Below are 17,004 nucleotides of genomic sequence, written 5' to 3'. Positions count from 1 at the left end.
AGCTCCCGGCAGTAATTACATGCCCTGCTGAGACAGAGCTCCTGCTATCATTTCACACAGTCAGCAAAGCAATCCCAGTGATCATACAAACATGATATACTAGCTATCATTCCTCCCCTGGGAAGGGCACAGTGGGGCAGAGTTTATGAGCCTCTCCTCCCCACTTGTTCCTGTCTGATAAATTGGGGCCATGAGCTTGCATTTAGAGCTGTTGGATCCAGTCCTGGCACTTTGTCATCTTAACTCTCTGGTGTTAACACTGGTTCCTCATTCTCTGATAATACATCAGAAGGAAGATTGCCCTCCCCTGCCCTTTTTCTCGTTGTAGCTTACAGCGTCCTGGCTCATGTCCAAATTGACACTGGCAACAGTTAAGACCAATGGGGCTCCTCTTAGGGATTTTTTTTTTTAACTCACTGATGCCCCATCTCCACCACATAGGTAGGTGGCACCACCTGGGCCTGGATCAAGGTGTAGACAAGACCTGTAGTCTTTCCAAGCAAGTAGAAGTTTCCCCTTTGTGTTGTACCCTGGACCTCAGTTCTTGTTTCTTAATATGATGTGCAAGGCTGTAATAAGATTCAGGATTGTGTGTGTGTGCGCGCATGTGTGCTGGGCGGGGGTTGTGCTTCCTTCTCCCAGGTTTAACGCTGTCTTTTACACTTGAAAATGCATAAAGACACCAGAGATGGAATAAGCTGAACCTTGACTTTGTATGTCACCTCAGTGAGCTTGTGCCTCCCAAGGCAGGGGAGTTGTGGGTTCTAGCAGGGATGGATCAGTTGGGGGGGTGGGGCGGGGAGATCGTGTACTTGCACCCCCCTTTGATTCCTAGGCCACCCAAATTTAAAAACAACTGCCTGGCAATAGTAGCAGCATTTCTAGCCAGGTAGCGGTGAGTGGGTCAATTGACTTCATGGCTCATTGCAATTGACCTGATCTCTTTTAGATGCTTCATGCCACAGGTGTTAATAACCCCCTCTCCTTCTTGGTGGTCTTGATGTTTCACTAATCAAGCTCTATGGTCCACGGTCTGTTAGCTGCTCCTGGTCATGAAGCTCCTATTTCACAGCTCTGCAGATTGTTTTTGATTCATTCTGGTGGAGTTATAATTTGTTTCTTGCTTTGATCTTAAACTAACACAGCCCTAGGCTGCTAGCATATTAGTAAAGCATCTAGTTTATTTTTAACAGGAGAAAAATGTATGTTGTTTTATATGCAATGATGCACCTCACCATTTGCACCGCCGCTCCGCCTTTCAAAATGCTAGATTTGCCTACGGGTTCTGGTCCTGCATGTCCTTATGAACCATTGGGAAAGAGGAGAAGATAAAGAAAAGGAGCAGATACTTATTTAAAACTAGCAAACCTGGGCCAATGCTTGATAAATAAGATGTTGTGTGTATACCAAGCTTGTGAGGCAAGCAGGAGTGTCAAGTGGTTACTGGAAATAGTAACTTGTAGGTCATTAAACAGAGAGTAGCTGTTGTTGCTGGGGCAACCTAAGTGGAACATCTCTTTCACCTTGTTTGATCTTAATAAATAAATAAAAACAGTGACATAATTATTACCATGTACGGTCTTCTTCAGGAATAGAAGTGAGGAAGAGCAAATTTGGAGCTCTTAGTATATGGGACGGGTTGAAATACATGGATATTGCAGTCCAACATGAGTACCTGAACATAACTGCTTTCACCAACTAGGGCTGAGTGGTCATCTGTGCTTACTAGGAACCTGGTGTGAAATGAGTCAGTGATTTCAGCCCAGTTCCTGACAGACAGGCATTCAAAGCACAGATTACCTTGGCCTGAATGGACATGCCTGTAATACAACTGTTACATCTCTGTACAGACTGGTAAGGCAAGGCTGGCTAGTATGTCCTGGAGAATTGTTCTTGTGCACTTCATCTTGTTTTGCTTTATGGCTATATAGACACTTGCAATATGCTGGCAACTTTTGCAATCACTATAGCAATTGCAGAAAAATGAAGAAAGAGAAATTGAAGCCATGGGGCTTGGAGGAGCGTGACATGGCATCATGCTAAATTGCAGTGAGCCAGTGCTGTTCATGGCTCTTCTGATTGCACCTTCTTCACAAGTTGTTTTGCTGCTATCCATCAAACTGCTGTGCTTTTCAGATTGCCATGAGGGGAGTCTATAGCAGACCTGACTTAAAATGAAAACATGACATTCACTTGTTGACTAGATTCTTCTACAGAACTTATTGATATTTTAGACAGGTGTCCTGTTCACTTGTTGAACTCTTTCATAGATCCTTGACTAGCCTCACAGCTGGTATAATTGACGTTGTTCCGTTAAAATCCACACTGCCATACCACTACACATCAGCCGCTACACATCAACTGATGATCTGACCCCAGTTACTGAATTTATTCTCCATTCTGGTAATTCTGTGAAGCGCACCCAACAGCCCCTCCCTTCCCTGCTCTCCTCAAATACATTCCTTTTTTTTGAAATATTGGGTAAAGAGCGTGACAGAGAGAATAACACAATACATGAGCGCAGGCATGGTTTTTAAAATTTTTTTTTTTTAAGAAACTGCATACAGGGACAAACAATAATTTAAATAGCATGCAGTTTCAGTATGTACAAAACCTAGGACATAGAGATCCAGTTTAATTTTTTTTCTAGTTATTTACATGTTTTCATACAGCCATAATCTGTTAAATTACAATACTGGAAGAGCACATGATTGACAGTCACCACATTCACTCCTATACAAAGACGAGCTATGTACATACACTTGGATATCAACTGGAAAATGCAGCTGGCTCTGAAGTAATTGAGATGCATGGAAAAGCAGTTAATGTGCCCTTCACTTAATTTTTGTATTATCAGTCATCCTAAAGTGGAGCTGGGTGAGCACCTGAGGAAAAATGGTCATTTGCACCCAATTTTTCTGATTTCTGTGGCCCAAATTTTCACCGTTTTCTTCCGTGAATGTTTGTACGAAGTGGTTTTACTGGCAGGAATATTAAGAAGCCTCTCATTTATATGTGAATATGAGTATTTTTTTAATCCAGATGAAAGTATTTTCTGATCACATTGGAAGTGCTGTTTATACCATTTCAACCATTCAGTCTGCACCCACAATGTGTGATCCATGCGGTCAGTGAAGGAAGAACAGCTGATGAGATGGTAAAGTGCATACAAGTAAAGTTAACCCAAATCTTATTCGTATAAGGGGTTTATTTGAAAAGTTTTAAATATAAATTAGTACAAATTGAAGTCTATTATTATTAGTCACTATTTCGCCCCTCCCCTGGGAAATGCCCCCAGTGTGTGTTGGCACTGTACGGGTGCAAGAGAGGCCATGGGCTCCACCCCAGAGTGTACACTCTAAAGCTTGCTCCAATAGAAAACACGTATACAGGAAGAAGGGCTATAGCTGTGAAATACATTGTTATTTATGAATCCTCCACCCAGGTCTAGCCTCAACTGTTTTTGCAAGGCTGGGGAGGAAGAGATGTCACCTTTGCTTTACCTTAGAAGTTTGTGTTGTGTTCTCAAAACATTTAGTGAGAAGTGTTACAGTTATTTTTACTATCACTCAATGCTCTCGCTTCTTTCTGGAGCAGAAGTTACATTGCAACTTAGAAACATTAAGAAGAGTGGGTTAGGATTCACTAGGTTATTACTGACAATTTTTCTTTTTCAACATTAGCATTTTTTTCCTCTTCTGCATACTTAGTGATCAATAATGCAGTGAAGCAAGTTTTGTTCTTACCAACTTGCATTTATTTCTTTTTCAAGCAAGATACATTGCTCTTATTTTTTGATAGCCTTCTGTTGCAAATGAAGCTCACTGCTGATAACTGACTATTCCAAAGGGAAGGCATCTGCTCTTTCCTTACCTCCACCTGGACTATGTTAGGAAAAGTGTACACACCTCTCTTTTCCAAAAAAAAAAGAATACCAAGTACTGCATGCACCACTGCAGTGGACTTGACTGCAGCATAGTGTCTGATAGGGAACATGTTCACAGTTTGGTGAAAAAACCCCTGTCATTTTGCTCTGAAGTGCCCATTAATGTCATTGGGTGCTATACATGCAAAATAAGGGTGCAGTCTAGTCTTTTGTCATCAGTGACCTTTAACGCCTGTGAAATACCCAAAACATTATTAACGGTAAAAATACCAGCTCAGTAGCATAGATTACTCCATGATAAAGTGTTGGGCACTTACTTAGGCTGGATTCTTCAGTAATATTTTGTACTCCACTATGCTGGTATTTGTACTTCTACAGCAGGGGTGCTCAACTTCTGGCCCATTGGGCTCCCCACAAATTGGGAGGGGGGTGGGCAGTGGCAATGAATACTGCCACCCCTCCCCACTGCCAGATTCCCCAGCCCTTGGCGGATCAGAGCTGGGGCACCCTCCACCCTGCCACCACTGCACAACCCAGTTGGGGTTGTGCCACATCCTATTTCAAGTACATGGCTGGATCAGGGCTAGGCCATGCCCCTTTCCCCATCAGAGCAGTCTGTGGTGCCCCTCCACCCGCCATGGGACCACGTTGGGGCTAGGCGAAGCCCCCTTTACTGCATGACTGGGTCAGGGCCCCCCACCCCCACCTGGATGGGGCCCTGCTGCACTTGCCTTGGGCACTGGATCAGGAGGACCGTGAGCTGGATCCAGCTTACCCATCTGGCCCACCAAGGAAACAGGTTGAACAACACTGCTGTAGTGAAACATTAGCAGGTCCACTGACTACTATTTCAGATTAGCACGCTCATCTGCTTAGATGTCAATACTACCACAAACAAACTCTACTGTTACCCACAGCTGGGTCTAACACACCCTACACAGCTGTGAAGCAGGGCCAGCCCAGTCAGGATAGGTTCCCACTGGGGTTGGTACCTTGGGACACCAAGGGTAAAGTGCAGTGCTAGAGCGGCATTTCCTGCATCTGGTTGTGCAGTGTGAGTTACTTAGCATAGACAGATCTTCACAGCAAATACTGCTCAATGCTTTTTTTTTGGTGCCCTTTTGTCTTTAACAGAAAATCTGCCCTTTCTCTAGTTCCTCCCACAGTCATACTAGTTCTGGTGACTGTGATTTTTTTTGTTGCACCTCAACCCATCCTGCAGGACTGACCCTCTTCAGTAACATAGCAGAGAAGCTGGAGCAGGGATCTTTGGCCCTACAGCTATTTGATAGTAATGCATTATATATGCTCAAATGCCAAGACCTTGGCTTTCCTTCTTTTTGAAGCCACAGCACCTCCTTGCTCTGTGTGTGTGTGTGTGTGTGTGTGCGCGTGCGTGCGCAAATTAAGATATGCCTTCCAATGCCTGAACTAAAACAGCATGTAGCAAGCAATATATGCCAGGGTGAGAACTTCTCTACTGTTTCTGCACGGTGCTGATAACATTTCACGTTGTGTTCCTGCTACTAGTGAACTCGTGTCTGAGGAAATGCATTGTAGGTCCAGGAACTTTAACTGGCATGGTCCTGTAATTGAGGCTGTAATCAGTAGTCAATAGTTGACCATAGTTCCAAGGAGAGTAACACTGCCTCAGACAGAGAGAAACCATCTCTATTTTGGTGGTAGTGGGGTTATTTTCTTTTGACCCACAGACATATCCTATGCACATGATCAGGGCATAGGGATCATTGTAGGTATTTACATACTATCAGGAAAACACTAGGCAGAACATGGTAATCTGTGCATGATTTAACTCCAAAGACCTATTACCACAAATCAAAAAGACAACTTAGTTCTTCAGCTTCTGTAGTAAAAAGTAAAAAGTTGTAGGCCTCCACCATACTCTAGCATGTATTATTCTCCGAATAATTATGTGTTCACCCTGGTGCTCCCACACAAGAACAAAATGCTTTCACATTTCCCATATAGAACCCAACCCTGGGATATAACTGATTGCCCTCAAGTCCTTCTGAAATCAAGATCCCTCAGTCTATTTCACTTACATCAGCTTTAAGATTAATGTAGATCCACTAAGCCAGGGAGTTACTCCTGATTTAGACCAGCAATAAGTCTTAGCAGAGATGAGACTAGAGCCAGGGTGACTACACCGGCTTGGTGACAGCTCCTATCTGGAAGAGAAATCTCCACCTGATTCTAATAGTCAGAAATCAAACTGAGGTGGCAGGAGGGACCTGCAGTTACAAAGCAACCCAGAGAAGTGAGAAAATGAGGGCTCGTATAACACATAGAGAGAGAAAACTCTCTTACAAAAGACACTGTGGTCATAGAAAACTTTGGCGTCTCTACAAATCTTTAAATGCAAAAGACAAATTATAAAATAAAAATGATACTATCCAGAACCCTGTTGCCTATGTGGATATTACCACAGTGCTTTGGACCACCTACACAGCACAGCATAATGTTTTCTTATACGGGATCACATACAACGTTGTATGTAGCTTGCTATGGTTATACTCTGTAAGGGCTTGATTCTGCAGGGCGCTGAACAATCTGGTCCCCATCTTACAAAGCATGTGAGTACTGTCACCTGCAAAGTGACTAATGATGCTCTTAGCGAAAGCTAAGTATGTGTTTAAGTATATTGCCTGAGTAGAGCAATAGCGCTCAGCCCCTTGCACAACTGAACCCTAGTTGGACCCTTTACCAGTTAAACATGCCAATGGAGGAAAGAGATAGATACATATTGTTTTTTGCTGAACAGCTTGGGGCTAGATATGGCAGCCAGTTCTGACCACCCACAACAATACAATGGAATCAACCTGAGAGGTTATTTTCAGTAAGATTTAAGTTCACACCCTTAATACCCACACTGTCTTTGAACAATCTCCCACATGCAGAGAGACAGCATATATCCCAAAAGGAACTTCTTGGAATTCAATCTTGGACCCAATTCATCACGGACTTGCACCTGCTGTCGTTGATACTTGTGCAAAGTGGATGTAAAACACAGCCTGACTGGGTTGTGTTCTACATCCTCTTTACAATCATGAGGCACGGGCATAGGCTACTACACACGGTACAAGGCAGGGAGGGAGTGAAGCCCCTTATGTTTGCTGACAATGTCCTCTTTTTAAATGTATGGATTCAGTGTTATATTTAGAAAACTACATTTTGAAATACAAAAAGATGGAGTGAAACCAGCCTTCCATGAAGAATCCTGCTCTGGTTGAAGCACGCTTTTTTCTTGGGAAGCAAAACAGTGATGGTCAGGCAGCCACACACTTTTCCAGGGAACATGAATTTCTTTGTACTCAGAAACTGTTCAAGATGGGCCGATCCTTACAGTAGTTCTCCCTCATCCTTCTTTTAAGGTGCTCACAAATAGAAAGGAATGTTTGGTTTAAGTGCTTTAATGCTTGGGGTGCAGGCCTGTTGGAGACTTCACCCAGGAGAGTCATTCCCAGAAGAACACCAAGTGCTTCAGGGGTCTTTGTAGTTGGGTGACAAATGCTTGCAAGGATAAGGGGTGACTGAAGACAGAATGGATGCACTATCAGCTGGGCTTGGACAAATATGGTGAATCCACATGCCAGGAAGTCTTTAAACATAGGTGCCAGATCTTGGCATGACTCCCACCAGGGGTATTTTCTCTTATTGAGGGATGTGCCAGCAGGTCTGATGAAGGAGCAGTACCCATCACATGTAAATACAATTTTCATTTTTTTCCCCTATTTTTATTTTTTTTTTAAAAAAGGCAGTTTGGAAGATTTACATTGTATGTAACAGGGAAGTGAATAATACCAGCACTTATGGTTCCTTTTAATTATGTTTTTAAGACGGCATAGTAGTCAGGAAGAATTGAACTGCTACGGTCTATGAAACCTAAAAGAAAAAGGGTGAATGAAAACAATGCAATATTCTGCAACAGAAATATTCTTACCTGCATATTAATATAAAGGCATCATTATCTAACACTTAGAGCAAGGCACTGGAAACCAACATCTCTGGTTTTCTGTGCAAAGTTAGTCCTCAATCTACCCATCTAAAAATGGGCCTAAACAACAGGAATAGCAAACTCAGTGCTGTTACAAGTTTTTAAGGACCTAATACAAAGCCTATGGAAGTCAGTGACAAAGTCTGGATTAAACCTTTAGGATACGTCTCCATGGAAGTTATTTTACCATTGCACTTTAAATTTTCACCCTGTCTGATTCCAGAGTACTTTATTTGTTTGGACAAACCCTTAGATTTTCAAGTAAAAAGAATTCATATAAATCTTTCAGTTTAAAGAGACATTTGGTGTTAAATTCACAGCTCTCCTGCAGGCACTGTATCATAACCAGAAGGATTTTGTCCCCAGGTTGTGCAGACTCGGGGGGGGGCAGTGTTTAGGTTTGATTTTTTACTGTCATGAACTAATTTATCTGTACGATTCACATGTCTGATCCAGTACATATGTCAATGCCTTAACAACAAGAATAGCTCATTACCCTGCTAATTATTTTATAATGGCTACTTAGCTGAGTTTATTTAGGAGAATAACTGATTCTGCTAAGTGTGTGCCCTGTAAGTAAATATTGCATACATATTCTTAGCAGTACTGCTGTCAGAACTGACACTGACCTGGGACTTCATGGTTCAAAAGCAGCTGCTCACCTCTTGCAAACATTCAAACACTAGGTTGCTGCTACATGGCTACTCCGTTGCCCCCACCATTTTTTATTCCCAATGATCAGTTCAGCAGGACTGAATGAAATCTTTCCACTCATTCGGTTTCTATGGTCTAGTATTCACTGGCAATTCTTTGGTTTGTATTAGCAGCATGTGGGATTCCAAGAGCACCTTTTACTGAACTAATAGCCAGGCACAGGACTGCTTAGCTTCCTAGACGAGACGCATTCTATCATGTCATGTAAGTATTCAGACTATTACATAACTTTAAATACAGCAATCTATGAAGAAGTTATTTGAATTAGCTAGGGTAGGGGTGGCCAGTTGCGGCATGTGTGCCACAAGTAGCATGGACCATGAATGATTGGTGCCTCCTGTGACTGGGGGCCACCATGGTGGCGAGTGGGGACCAGGGACTGGCTGCAGCCACTGTCTACACTGTTGGCAGCAGTGAGCAGGGACTGTCTGCAGCCGCTGCCAGGCACATTGGTAGCGGGGGGTGAGGGGGAGGGTGGTCACTGCCCACAGAAGCTGCCAGTGGCTTTGGCAGCAGACAATCTTAGGGGGTGCACATGCCCCCCTGTACTCCCCCTACACATTGCCTATGGCAGGGACAGCCTGTGTGTGTAGTATGCAGCAGACTAAGGAGGGGATAGGCAGCACAGAAGCAGATAGGGCAGGGAGCAAAAAGCAGAACAGCCAATTGGAGAAGGGGATCAGAGTGGCACTCAGGGAGGGTGTGGGACTAATTTGTGGCATATCTGCCAAAAAGTCTTGCCTCCCACTAAGCTAGTGGATTATTCCTGAAAATGAGCAGAAGCCCAATGTATTAAAAGAAATTACTTCAGCTTTTAATTTTCATAAATACAGATCTACAGGTGGCAAATTAATTCAGCTGTAATATTTTCAGCATCACTCTTAAAGTTATTAACTAAATTTTGTATGAGTACTTCTGGCAGTCTTCCCTAAGTGTACAAATACTAGAGCCACTCTGGTTTTGTCAAGACTTCCCTTTTAACATGAATACCTACAGTTGTTTCAATCTATAAAAGAATAAAAGTGAACTAGGTGTAGGACTTTACTAACTGCAGAGAGCCCAATTTTCAGAGGTGCTGAGCACTTACAGCTCCCACTAACTTCACCTGGCATTGCAGGGGGTTAGCAGCTCTTAAAATAAGCCCCGGAATAGAAACAGCAAGGAGAGGGGCTGGGAAACTTCTTGATCCATCAAAGTGCCTAGAATATGGGCTTCTAGAAATGAGACGTTAGCTCAGGCTCCTAACTTATTCAGTCATCAGCTTTTCTGCCTAGATCAGCATTAATTGATATCCTTGTAGGTAGTTATAATGCTGAACTTGATCCTCTGCCACTGAATTGCCTGTGAAAAGACCTGGAACTCAGGGATTAATAAATGGAATAACCTGAGTATTCAACAGTACATGATTTGTGTTCCCATTGCAGAGTAACAGCATCTTGACATGCATTAGCTCTGCAAAAGGAAGATTGCTATAATTCCCTGGCTTTTCTTTTCCTTTCAGACACAAACTGTTTATTTTCGATACTGGAACAAGTGAAATGCAAAGAAAAGGGATCCTGAATGAGCAAAAATAAGGAAAGAAGAAAAGAAAAGAAAATAGATTAAATGAGGTTAGGAACTGGCACAAAACTGTATACAAACATGCAATACTGAAGTGTGTGCGTGTGCACTCATGGTTTGATTCTGGCTGTTGTCTGCATGTGGCTATGAGTTCAGTATGTGCTTAGGAAATGAGCTAGTATGTTTTGCAAATCAACAGTATTCCTTCGTTTACTTAAAAAAAAAAAATCTCTCAAGCCTACCTTGTTAGATGCTTACCTTGTTAGATGCCGACTTAATTCATGAACTTCCATTTCAGTGCTTTTAAATTCATTGAGCTCTTTCCGAATGGCTGCCTGCAAATGATGAAGAAAGCCATAAATACACAAATGGAAGCTCAAGACAAACTGCTTTGAGTACAGAGTGAACTTATTTCTTAATGAGTGAAGAGGCCGTAAATACTGTTTTCAGTGAGAGAGGAGAAAAAGGCTGTTTAAAATATTGAAAAAGAAAGATGAATATGATCTAAACCCCATAGAGGAAAGCAATATCTCAGCTGAAGGCACCTGTCTGAATCGTGAGACACAGCGTCTTGTTCTGGTTTCTTCTGCAAATACCCTTAAACAGGTGCAAGCATATATGTTGGAACAGCAACAGAAAGCAAGCTGAGACCAACTAATCTCATGCTACAGCTGAGTGACTTCTAAGCTTCGACTCTACAGAAGCCAAAAGGAGAAAGTATTAGAGTGCCTTTATTGACAGTGCCCTGCTCCCTGCTCCCATTAATTCAACCTCTAAGACAGAGAGCAAGATCATTTAGTCCTACAGAGCTGATGCTGTAGCAGGACACACAACAACATCTATAAAGTCATGGAAGTGGCAGGTCCTAGATAAATCAGAACTTTATAAATGATAACTGAATACACTGAAAGCAGACAGGAAGCCAGTGTAGGGTACCAAGTGTGAATGCTAAAGGCTCTCAATAGGCCTGTGAAAGGCCGATGGTCATGTTCTGTCATGGCAGAAAATTTGGAGAGATCTGCAATGACAGTCCTAAATAAAGCATATCCAGCTGTCCGGAGAAAAAGAGCAAAAGGCATGTGTAACCACAATACAGGATAACATTTTTTCAGAAGTGTCTAGGATCCATAAGGTTAAGGTATTTAGATACTTAACTCATAAATACCTTTGGGAAATTTAGAGCCTAAATTTCACTGAGGTAATAATGAGACTCCCAGCTTGAATGGCCCCATTATTTATTTGAAATAACTGTTTTATGCATAATCAGAACTCTTAGCAAGAGATGGTGCTAATTAAGCCCCCCGATACATGTTACACTTCAGATGCGATTAACTGGTTAATCATGTCTTAAGAAGCGACCTGGCCACACATTCAATAAATTAATGGTGTGACAAAACAAACAAAAAGCCACAAAGTGATTACACACAATATGTGTAATAACTTGTCAGCTGGTTCGTATCCTGCATTTAACTGAATGTGTGGCCAATGCCCAGCCATGGAGCACATGGGAGCCATTCAAGACTCTTGTGCACTCTGTCAGCGGGGAGTGTCCCTCAACTGATCAGGGCTCTCAGCCGTGAGCACATCATGACTCCCATGGCTGGGAGCCCCAGTCAGATGATCATGGGAGCGTACCTTGCACTTCCCCAGCTGGGAGCTCCAATCAGCTGACTGGTGTTCCTAGGTGGGGGAGTGCAGGAAGCTACTTGCTAGTGCAAGGCACATGTATGGAATAGCAGAATGTGATTGTTGGGATCCTGCATCAGATCCCATTGTGCCTCTACTTAAATATCTGTCAGGGGCCTATGAGCCAAAACCAGCATCAAATCCCAACAGCTGGATGTGCTGGAAAGAATTTCCCTCAGCTCACTTGAGTGGGTCAAAGATCAGCCCTGACTGAAGAGTATGTTGAGTCTCCAAGCAGCAAATCTGCTGATGTCAGAGCCCAGGATCTGTTCTAGAAGCTATTATCTTTGAACGTCTGGCTTGTTAGGTTATTGGTTATCAGTTGATGCTGCTAATTTTGTACATGGTTATAAAAACTTTTAGTCATGGCAGCCCCACTATCACTTATTTAGGGATATCTCAATGGGTTTACCGCTCTAACAGTACAGAGATCAGTACAACAGAGACCCTGTGCCAGAATGATTTATCCAAGTGCAAATTGCTTTCATCTAGACAAGCCCTAAGTGATACGCTTTGTGAACATGAACACAGGTCTGGGCCCTCTGTGCTTTTTACATATAGCTTTGTTGTTTTATTTACTTTGAAAATAACTGGCAGGCCTTGCCTCATCTATCACTGGAGAAGGTGATGTCTATGCAGCAACCCAAGAGCCTACCTTCAGCCAACCAATTTGCTGCTTAAGTGACTGTGAAGGGGGCCACACAGGCAGCTGACTCCCACAAGGTCTGAGATCTATTATCCCACACATGTCTTGATCTATTGTTAAGATTTAAGATGCCCTTTTTATTCTTCAAGCAGTTAAAGTTGGTATAGTTGAAGTGAGACTGAACACAATTCCTTATACCCAGAACAGAGAGCAAGATAAAGTGACAAACAGAAAATCCATTACAAAAATGTATTTTTGCAATAAATCTCCTCTGCATTAGCTAGTGAAGATGGAGGTATTGGATCACAGTTTTGAAGGGGAATCATCTTTTACAGGGGACTTGCAGCCCTGTCAGGCATTTTCAGAGCTGGCTTGAATTTGCTTTGCTGTCTGTTTTAGGAGCGGAAATGGGAGAAAAGCAGGAACTGTGAGTGTCAGAAATTATGGCACTGACCACAAGACCGGACTCTCATAAGGAAAAATAGGCTTGTGCTCTTTCTTTGCTTCCTTATACATACAGATGGACTAAGAACTGGAAATGTCAAGTCTTTGTTAGAGGTCTCACTCAGAGAACCCAAGAGCTCAGTAATATGGACTGATATTTACATAAATCAAAGTTGAAATAGGGTGCAAGTTACTTTTTCCCACTATTTGCTGCCTTTCCATGCCATCCTAAACACTGGTACTTAGCACTTTCATACTACTTTCCAGTAAAAGAAAGAGTAAGAGAGATTCTTAGGTTACTGAATACTGTCTCTTGGCATCACAAGTATCCAGCTCATATAATCAAATCTTTTAATTCCAGTCATAGATACATAAATGCTTTGCAAAGCTGAACAGCCATTCATTTCTGCCATAGATAAAATAGAAAAAAAAAAATACTGTAAAATACAAATTGGTTCCTAAGGGGTGCTTTTCACAGGACACTCATAATGGCAAAAGCTGGAGTGTAAATTGTAACATATATGCTGTGTAGAGATGTTCATTTCTACTAGTAACACATTTTTACTGATAGCAAAATAGCTTTAGATCTGGAATATGTACATATGTTCCAGCCCCATGACTAGAGAGTTTCATAGGCGAGCTCTCCAGTCAGGGGGATTAGAGGGTGGGAAAAAGCCAGTTCTCTTCCGCAGGAATCTTCTTCAACATCTGTACAGCTCTCTGTGCCAAGAAGGGATTTTGAAATAAGAGTGACCTGTGGCCTAACTTGACTGGTACCACTGGCAAAACTTTCCCTCAGAGACATAGTGCATGCATCCTACATGTGCCATTAAGGCAATGTGATAAACTACAGCACAGTTCAGGACCGCAGCAGTTTGAGCTGGGGTAGGGCAGCCCCGGAGAGGCTGACTGGAGCATGAGGGTAATAAACTGCAGGGCTAGGTGGTGGTCAGCTGCCCGCACATTAGCACTGTCATGCCCCAGCCAGCCCCTGTTACTGTCTACACGTGCAGTTCAGTGTCTGTAATTACTCTGCTGTAGGATAGTACTATCGCCAACAGTACTATCCTACGATGGAGTTAATTAATTTACTGTGCCCTAATACCAGCGCACTTATAGACAGTGATGATTTACTGTGGAGCTAATTAGTCAACTTCAGTAAAACACATGTGTAGATGCACCCAGGAAATCAAGATCACAGTAAATCAGAGGCAGTGCTGGAGTTAGAAGCTACAACTCCCCCTCCTGTTCCCTAGCCACTGCCTGTTTGTAATAGTCCAGGGTTGACCCAGCCCCATAGTAAAAAAATAAATCAGGTCCTGATTTCCACATTCATTGATGCATTATAAACTTAAAGGGCTTGAAAGTGCACAAAATACTTATGAGATGCATAGTCTCATCATCCTCAGAGCTGTGAGAAAAGCTTAACATTTTTCTGTCCCTTTTGTGGAGACTGTCATCTTGTCTGCCTGAGAAATGGCAGAGCACGTTTACAAAACAGTAACAGACATGGTACTATATATGCAAGATAAAAAAAAAAAAGATGGACAGAGTATGAAAAAAGCTCACCTCTTTCCCCTTGCACTATTAATCTTTAGTCTATGAATTACTTGTGCCAGAACATTAACCCTTTTGCTGCTAGCCCCTATTAGACTCCATGGTGCAGTGACATTCACAAGAGAGTGCCCTTTTTGCTATGTACCTGGGGCATACAACAGCAATTAAGTGGTTAAAAAACTATGTGGAGAGTGGTAGAGATAGCCTGTCTGAAGCATGATACATCTATCCATTTTGTCTTCCAACAACGATACTGGATGATATCTTCAACTGTACCATTGGCTTTCACTGAACACACTGAATTTTCATGTACCCATTACAATTTTGTACTGTAGGATAAATTGTGTGACTGCAATTCAGGTGAGTACTTCAGAAGTACTGGTTCATTAATACTGTCCCCCAATATTACATGGAAAATTGTGGATAGGAACCACTCATTTGTAAACTGGCAGAACAGGGCAAAAAAATAAATACAAGGGCAACTAACATGGTCTCTTCTTCTAAGATTTTAAATGAGTGTAATGCAACTGACTCCAGTGGAGCTGGTCCTGGTGACTGACATCCAATGTTCATAACTAGAAAACATAATAAATTAAGATAAGCAGGAAAGACAAAAACATGGATGCCTTTGGAAGGCAATGGAGTTGAGTCAGTCCTGTGAGTGCTGTGGTTCCACATCATATCACACCAGCACCGTGGAACCAGTAACCCATTCAGGGGTCTTCTACTTCCCTCCACCTGCAGCTCACTTTACTTACTTTGTCAGCAGCTGTGAGCCGCGTCCAGGGTTTGTCTGCCCTTCTGTCATAGTCCTGAGCGTCTGCCACTTCCACGTAGTCACTAAAGCGGATGAGGATTTTCCTTTCACGTAATTCTTCAACTGTAGGCCTTTGACTCAGCTGCAGGTGTTAGGAGAGGAATGGCACCAGAAGTCATTTTTTTCAACTCAACATTATTTGTTGGCTTATCTTATGGGCAGAAATGTTATAATGATATCAGGTCCCAAAAGAACTGTTCCCAGCATCATTGGCTTTTATTAGCCTCTGCATTCATGAAGCAGATGACAAGCCACTGTTTTGTCTTCCTTCCAACAGACAGGAGCGCCCCCACTTTGTGGGCTGCACTGTGGGCTGCACTGCAGCTATGTTATGCTGCATCATTGTAAAGTAAAGTAGTAGGTGTAAGGGCAATCCTGTAGTGGCCTAAAGCCGATATGTCATTTCCCCTTGCTGCTGAGGTAGGGGCTGTGGCTCTGTTGATAGCTGGATGCTGACGGCACCCAGTAGAAGTTTAGAGCTGGCACCAGAAACTGGTAGGGCTGTGCAAAGCTTCAGTCCCTGATTTGATTAGATGGAGATTCGGCCTGATTCAGTGGCTGAACCTCTGAATCTGAATCGAATCAGAAGACCCTCTCATCTCTCTGAATCAAATCGGAACCCTCTGAATTGATTCAGAGAAATTCAGAAAGATTCGGCGATTCAGATCTAGACACAGCTTTAAATGTTTTTTCTATGTATGTCAGGGTACCAGGTGGCTCATGAATGCAGTGATGGTGGGGTGGATGGAGCATCCCACAGGAGCGCATGGGGGTGGGGGGGTTCCCAGTACGCTAGGCAGCAGACCCGGAAGCACTTCTGGTCCACTTCTGGGTCCTCCGGGGAGCACGCTGGGGACCCCTGGCTCCCCGGCTCAGCAACTGGTGCCTCCTGAGTCTGGGGGGGCACCTGGGGTTCCCCCGCAACTGATCACCGAGCCGTCGGGGTGTGTGTGGGGGGGCCCCAGCGCACTCAGTGGCGGACCTGGAAGTGGACTGGAAGCACTTCCGGTCCACTTCCAGGTTTGCCACCAAGCATGTGGGGGGCCCCCCCCGTGCTCTTGTGGGATGCTCCAGCCACCCCAGCATTCATAGGCCATGTCTGTCTGGTACCTCAAGATATGTAGAAAAAACTTTTAAAGCTGTGTCTGTAGTCGAATAGCTGATTCTCCAAATCAGCATCAAATCTTTAGATTCAGATGAGGCAGAATTGAATTGGGTACAGTTATCTGAATCAAGTAATTGAATCACTGACCCTGATTCAGGCAGACTCCAAATTCAAATTGAATATGGCCCATTTTGCACACCCCAAGAAACTGGCCCAGTGCACAGCCAGCACAACTAGTCTCTAAAGGTGCCAACTTGTTCTGCCTGTTGCCTGACTTCAGATTAGCAGAACTAACTACTACACGTGCACTGTTGCTAACTACTACAGTCCATATCATATCAGCATTGATAAAAGGAAAATTGACATTATTGGCAATAGGCTTTTTTAGCTGATGTGGCTGATAATGTCACTGATAAATCCTGCGAGCATGTGCAGCCAGCTTAGCAGCTTGGAGGACCAGTGTCCAGCTGGTAAGTCTGCTGGGGGTGGAAGGCGCAGGAGGGGCAGATCAAGGCCCCCATCGTGAGGGAGAGAGTGGGGGCTGAGGCAGGGGCAGGGGCTGCGCAGCCAGGGC

General features: G+C 43.3%; 1 protein-coding gene across 7 annotated transcripts in view; it reads right to left on the bottom strand.

Moving 5' to 3' along the window:
• Positions 1-6,653: 6,653 nt before the first annotated feature.
• Positions 6,654-17,004, bottom strand: part of PHACTR1 (phosphatase and actin regulator 1) — a 467,204-nt gene continuing 456,853 nt past the window's right edge. For all 7 annotated transcript variants that reach the window (XM_019543373.1, XM_019543365.1, XM_019543388.1 and 4 more), the window contains 3 exons: positions 15,267-15,407; positions 10,434-10,510; positions 6,654-7,789 (listed from right to left, as the gene is read on the bottom strand). In XM_019543373.1, the coding sequence (XP_019398918.1) occupies positions 7,774-7,789; positions 10,434-10,510; positions 15,267-15,407 (234 nt within the window). In that variant the 3' untranslated portion in view covers positions 6,654-7,773. The remainder of the gene's footprint in view (positions 7,790-10,433; positions 10,511-15,266; positions 15,408-17,004) is intronic.

Source organism: Crocodylus porosus, unplaced genomic scaffold (genome assembly GCF_001723895.1).
Source record: "Crocodylus porosus isolate Cpor-Errol unplaced genomic scaffold, CroPor_comp1, whole genome shotgun sequence".
Lineage (NCBI taxonomy): Eukaryota > Metazoa > Chordata > Crocodylia > Crocodylidae > Crocodylus > Crocodylus porosus.
Note: the sequence above shows the minus strand (reverse complement) of the source record. Positions and strands in the feature narration are given on the sequence as shown.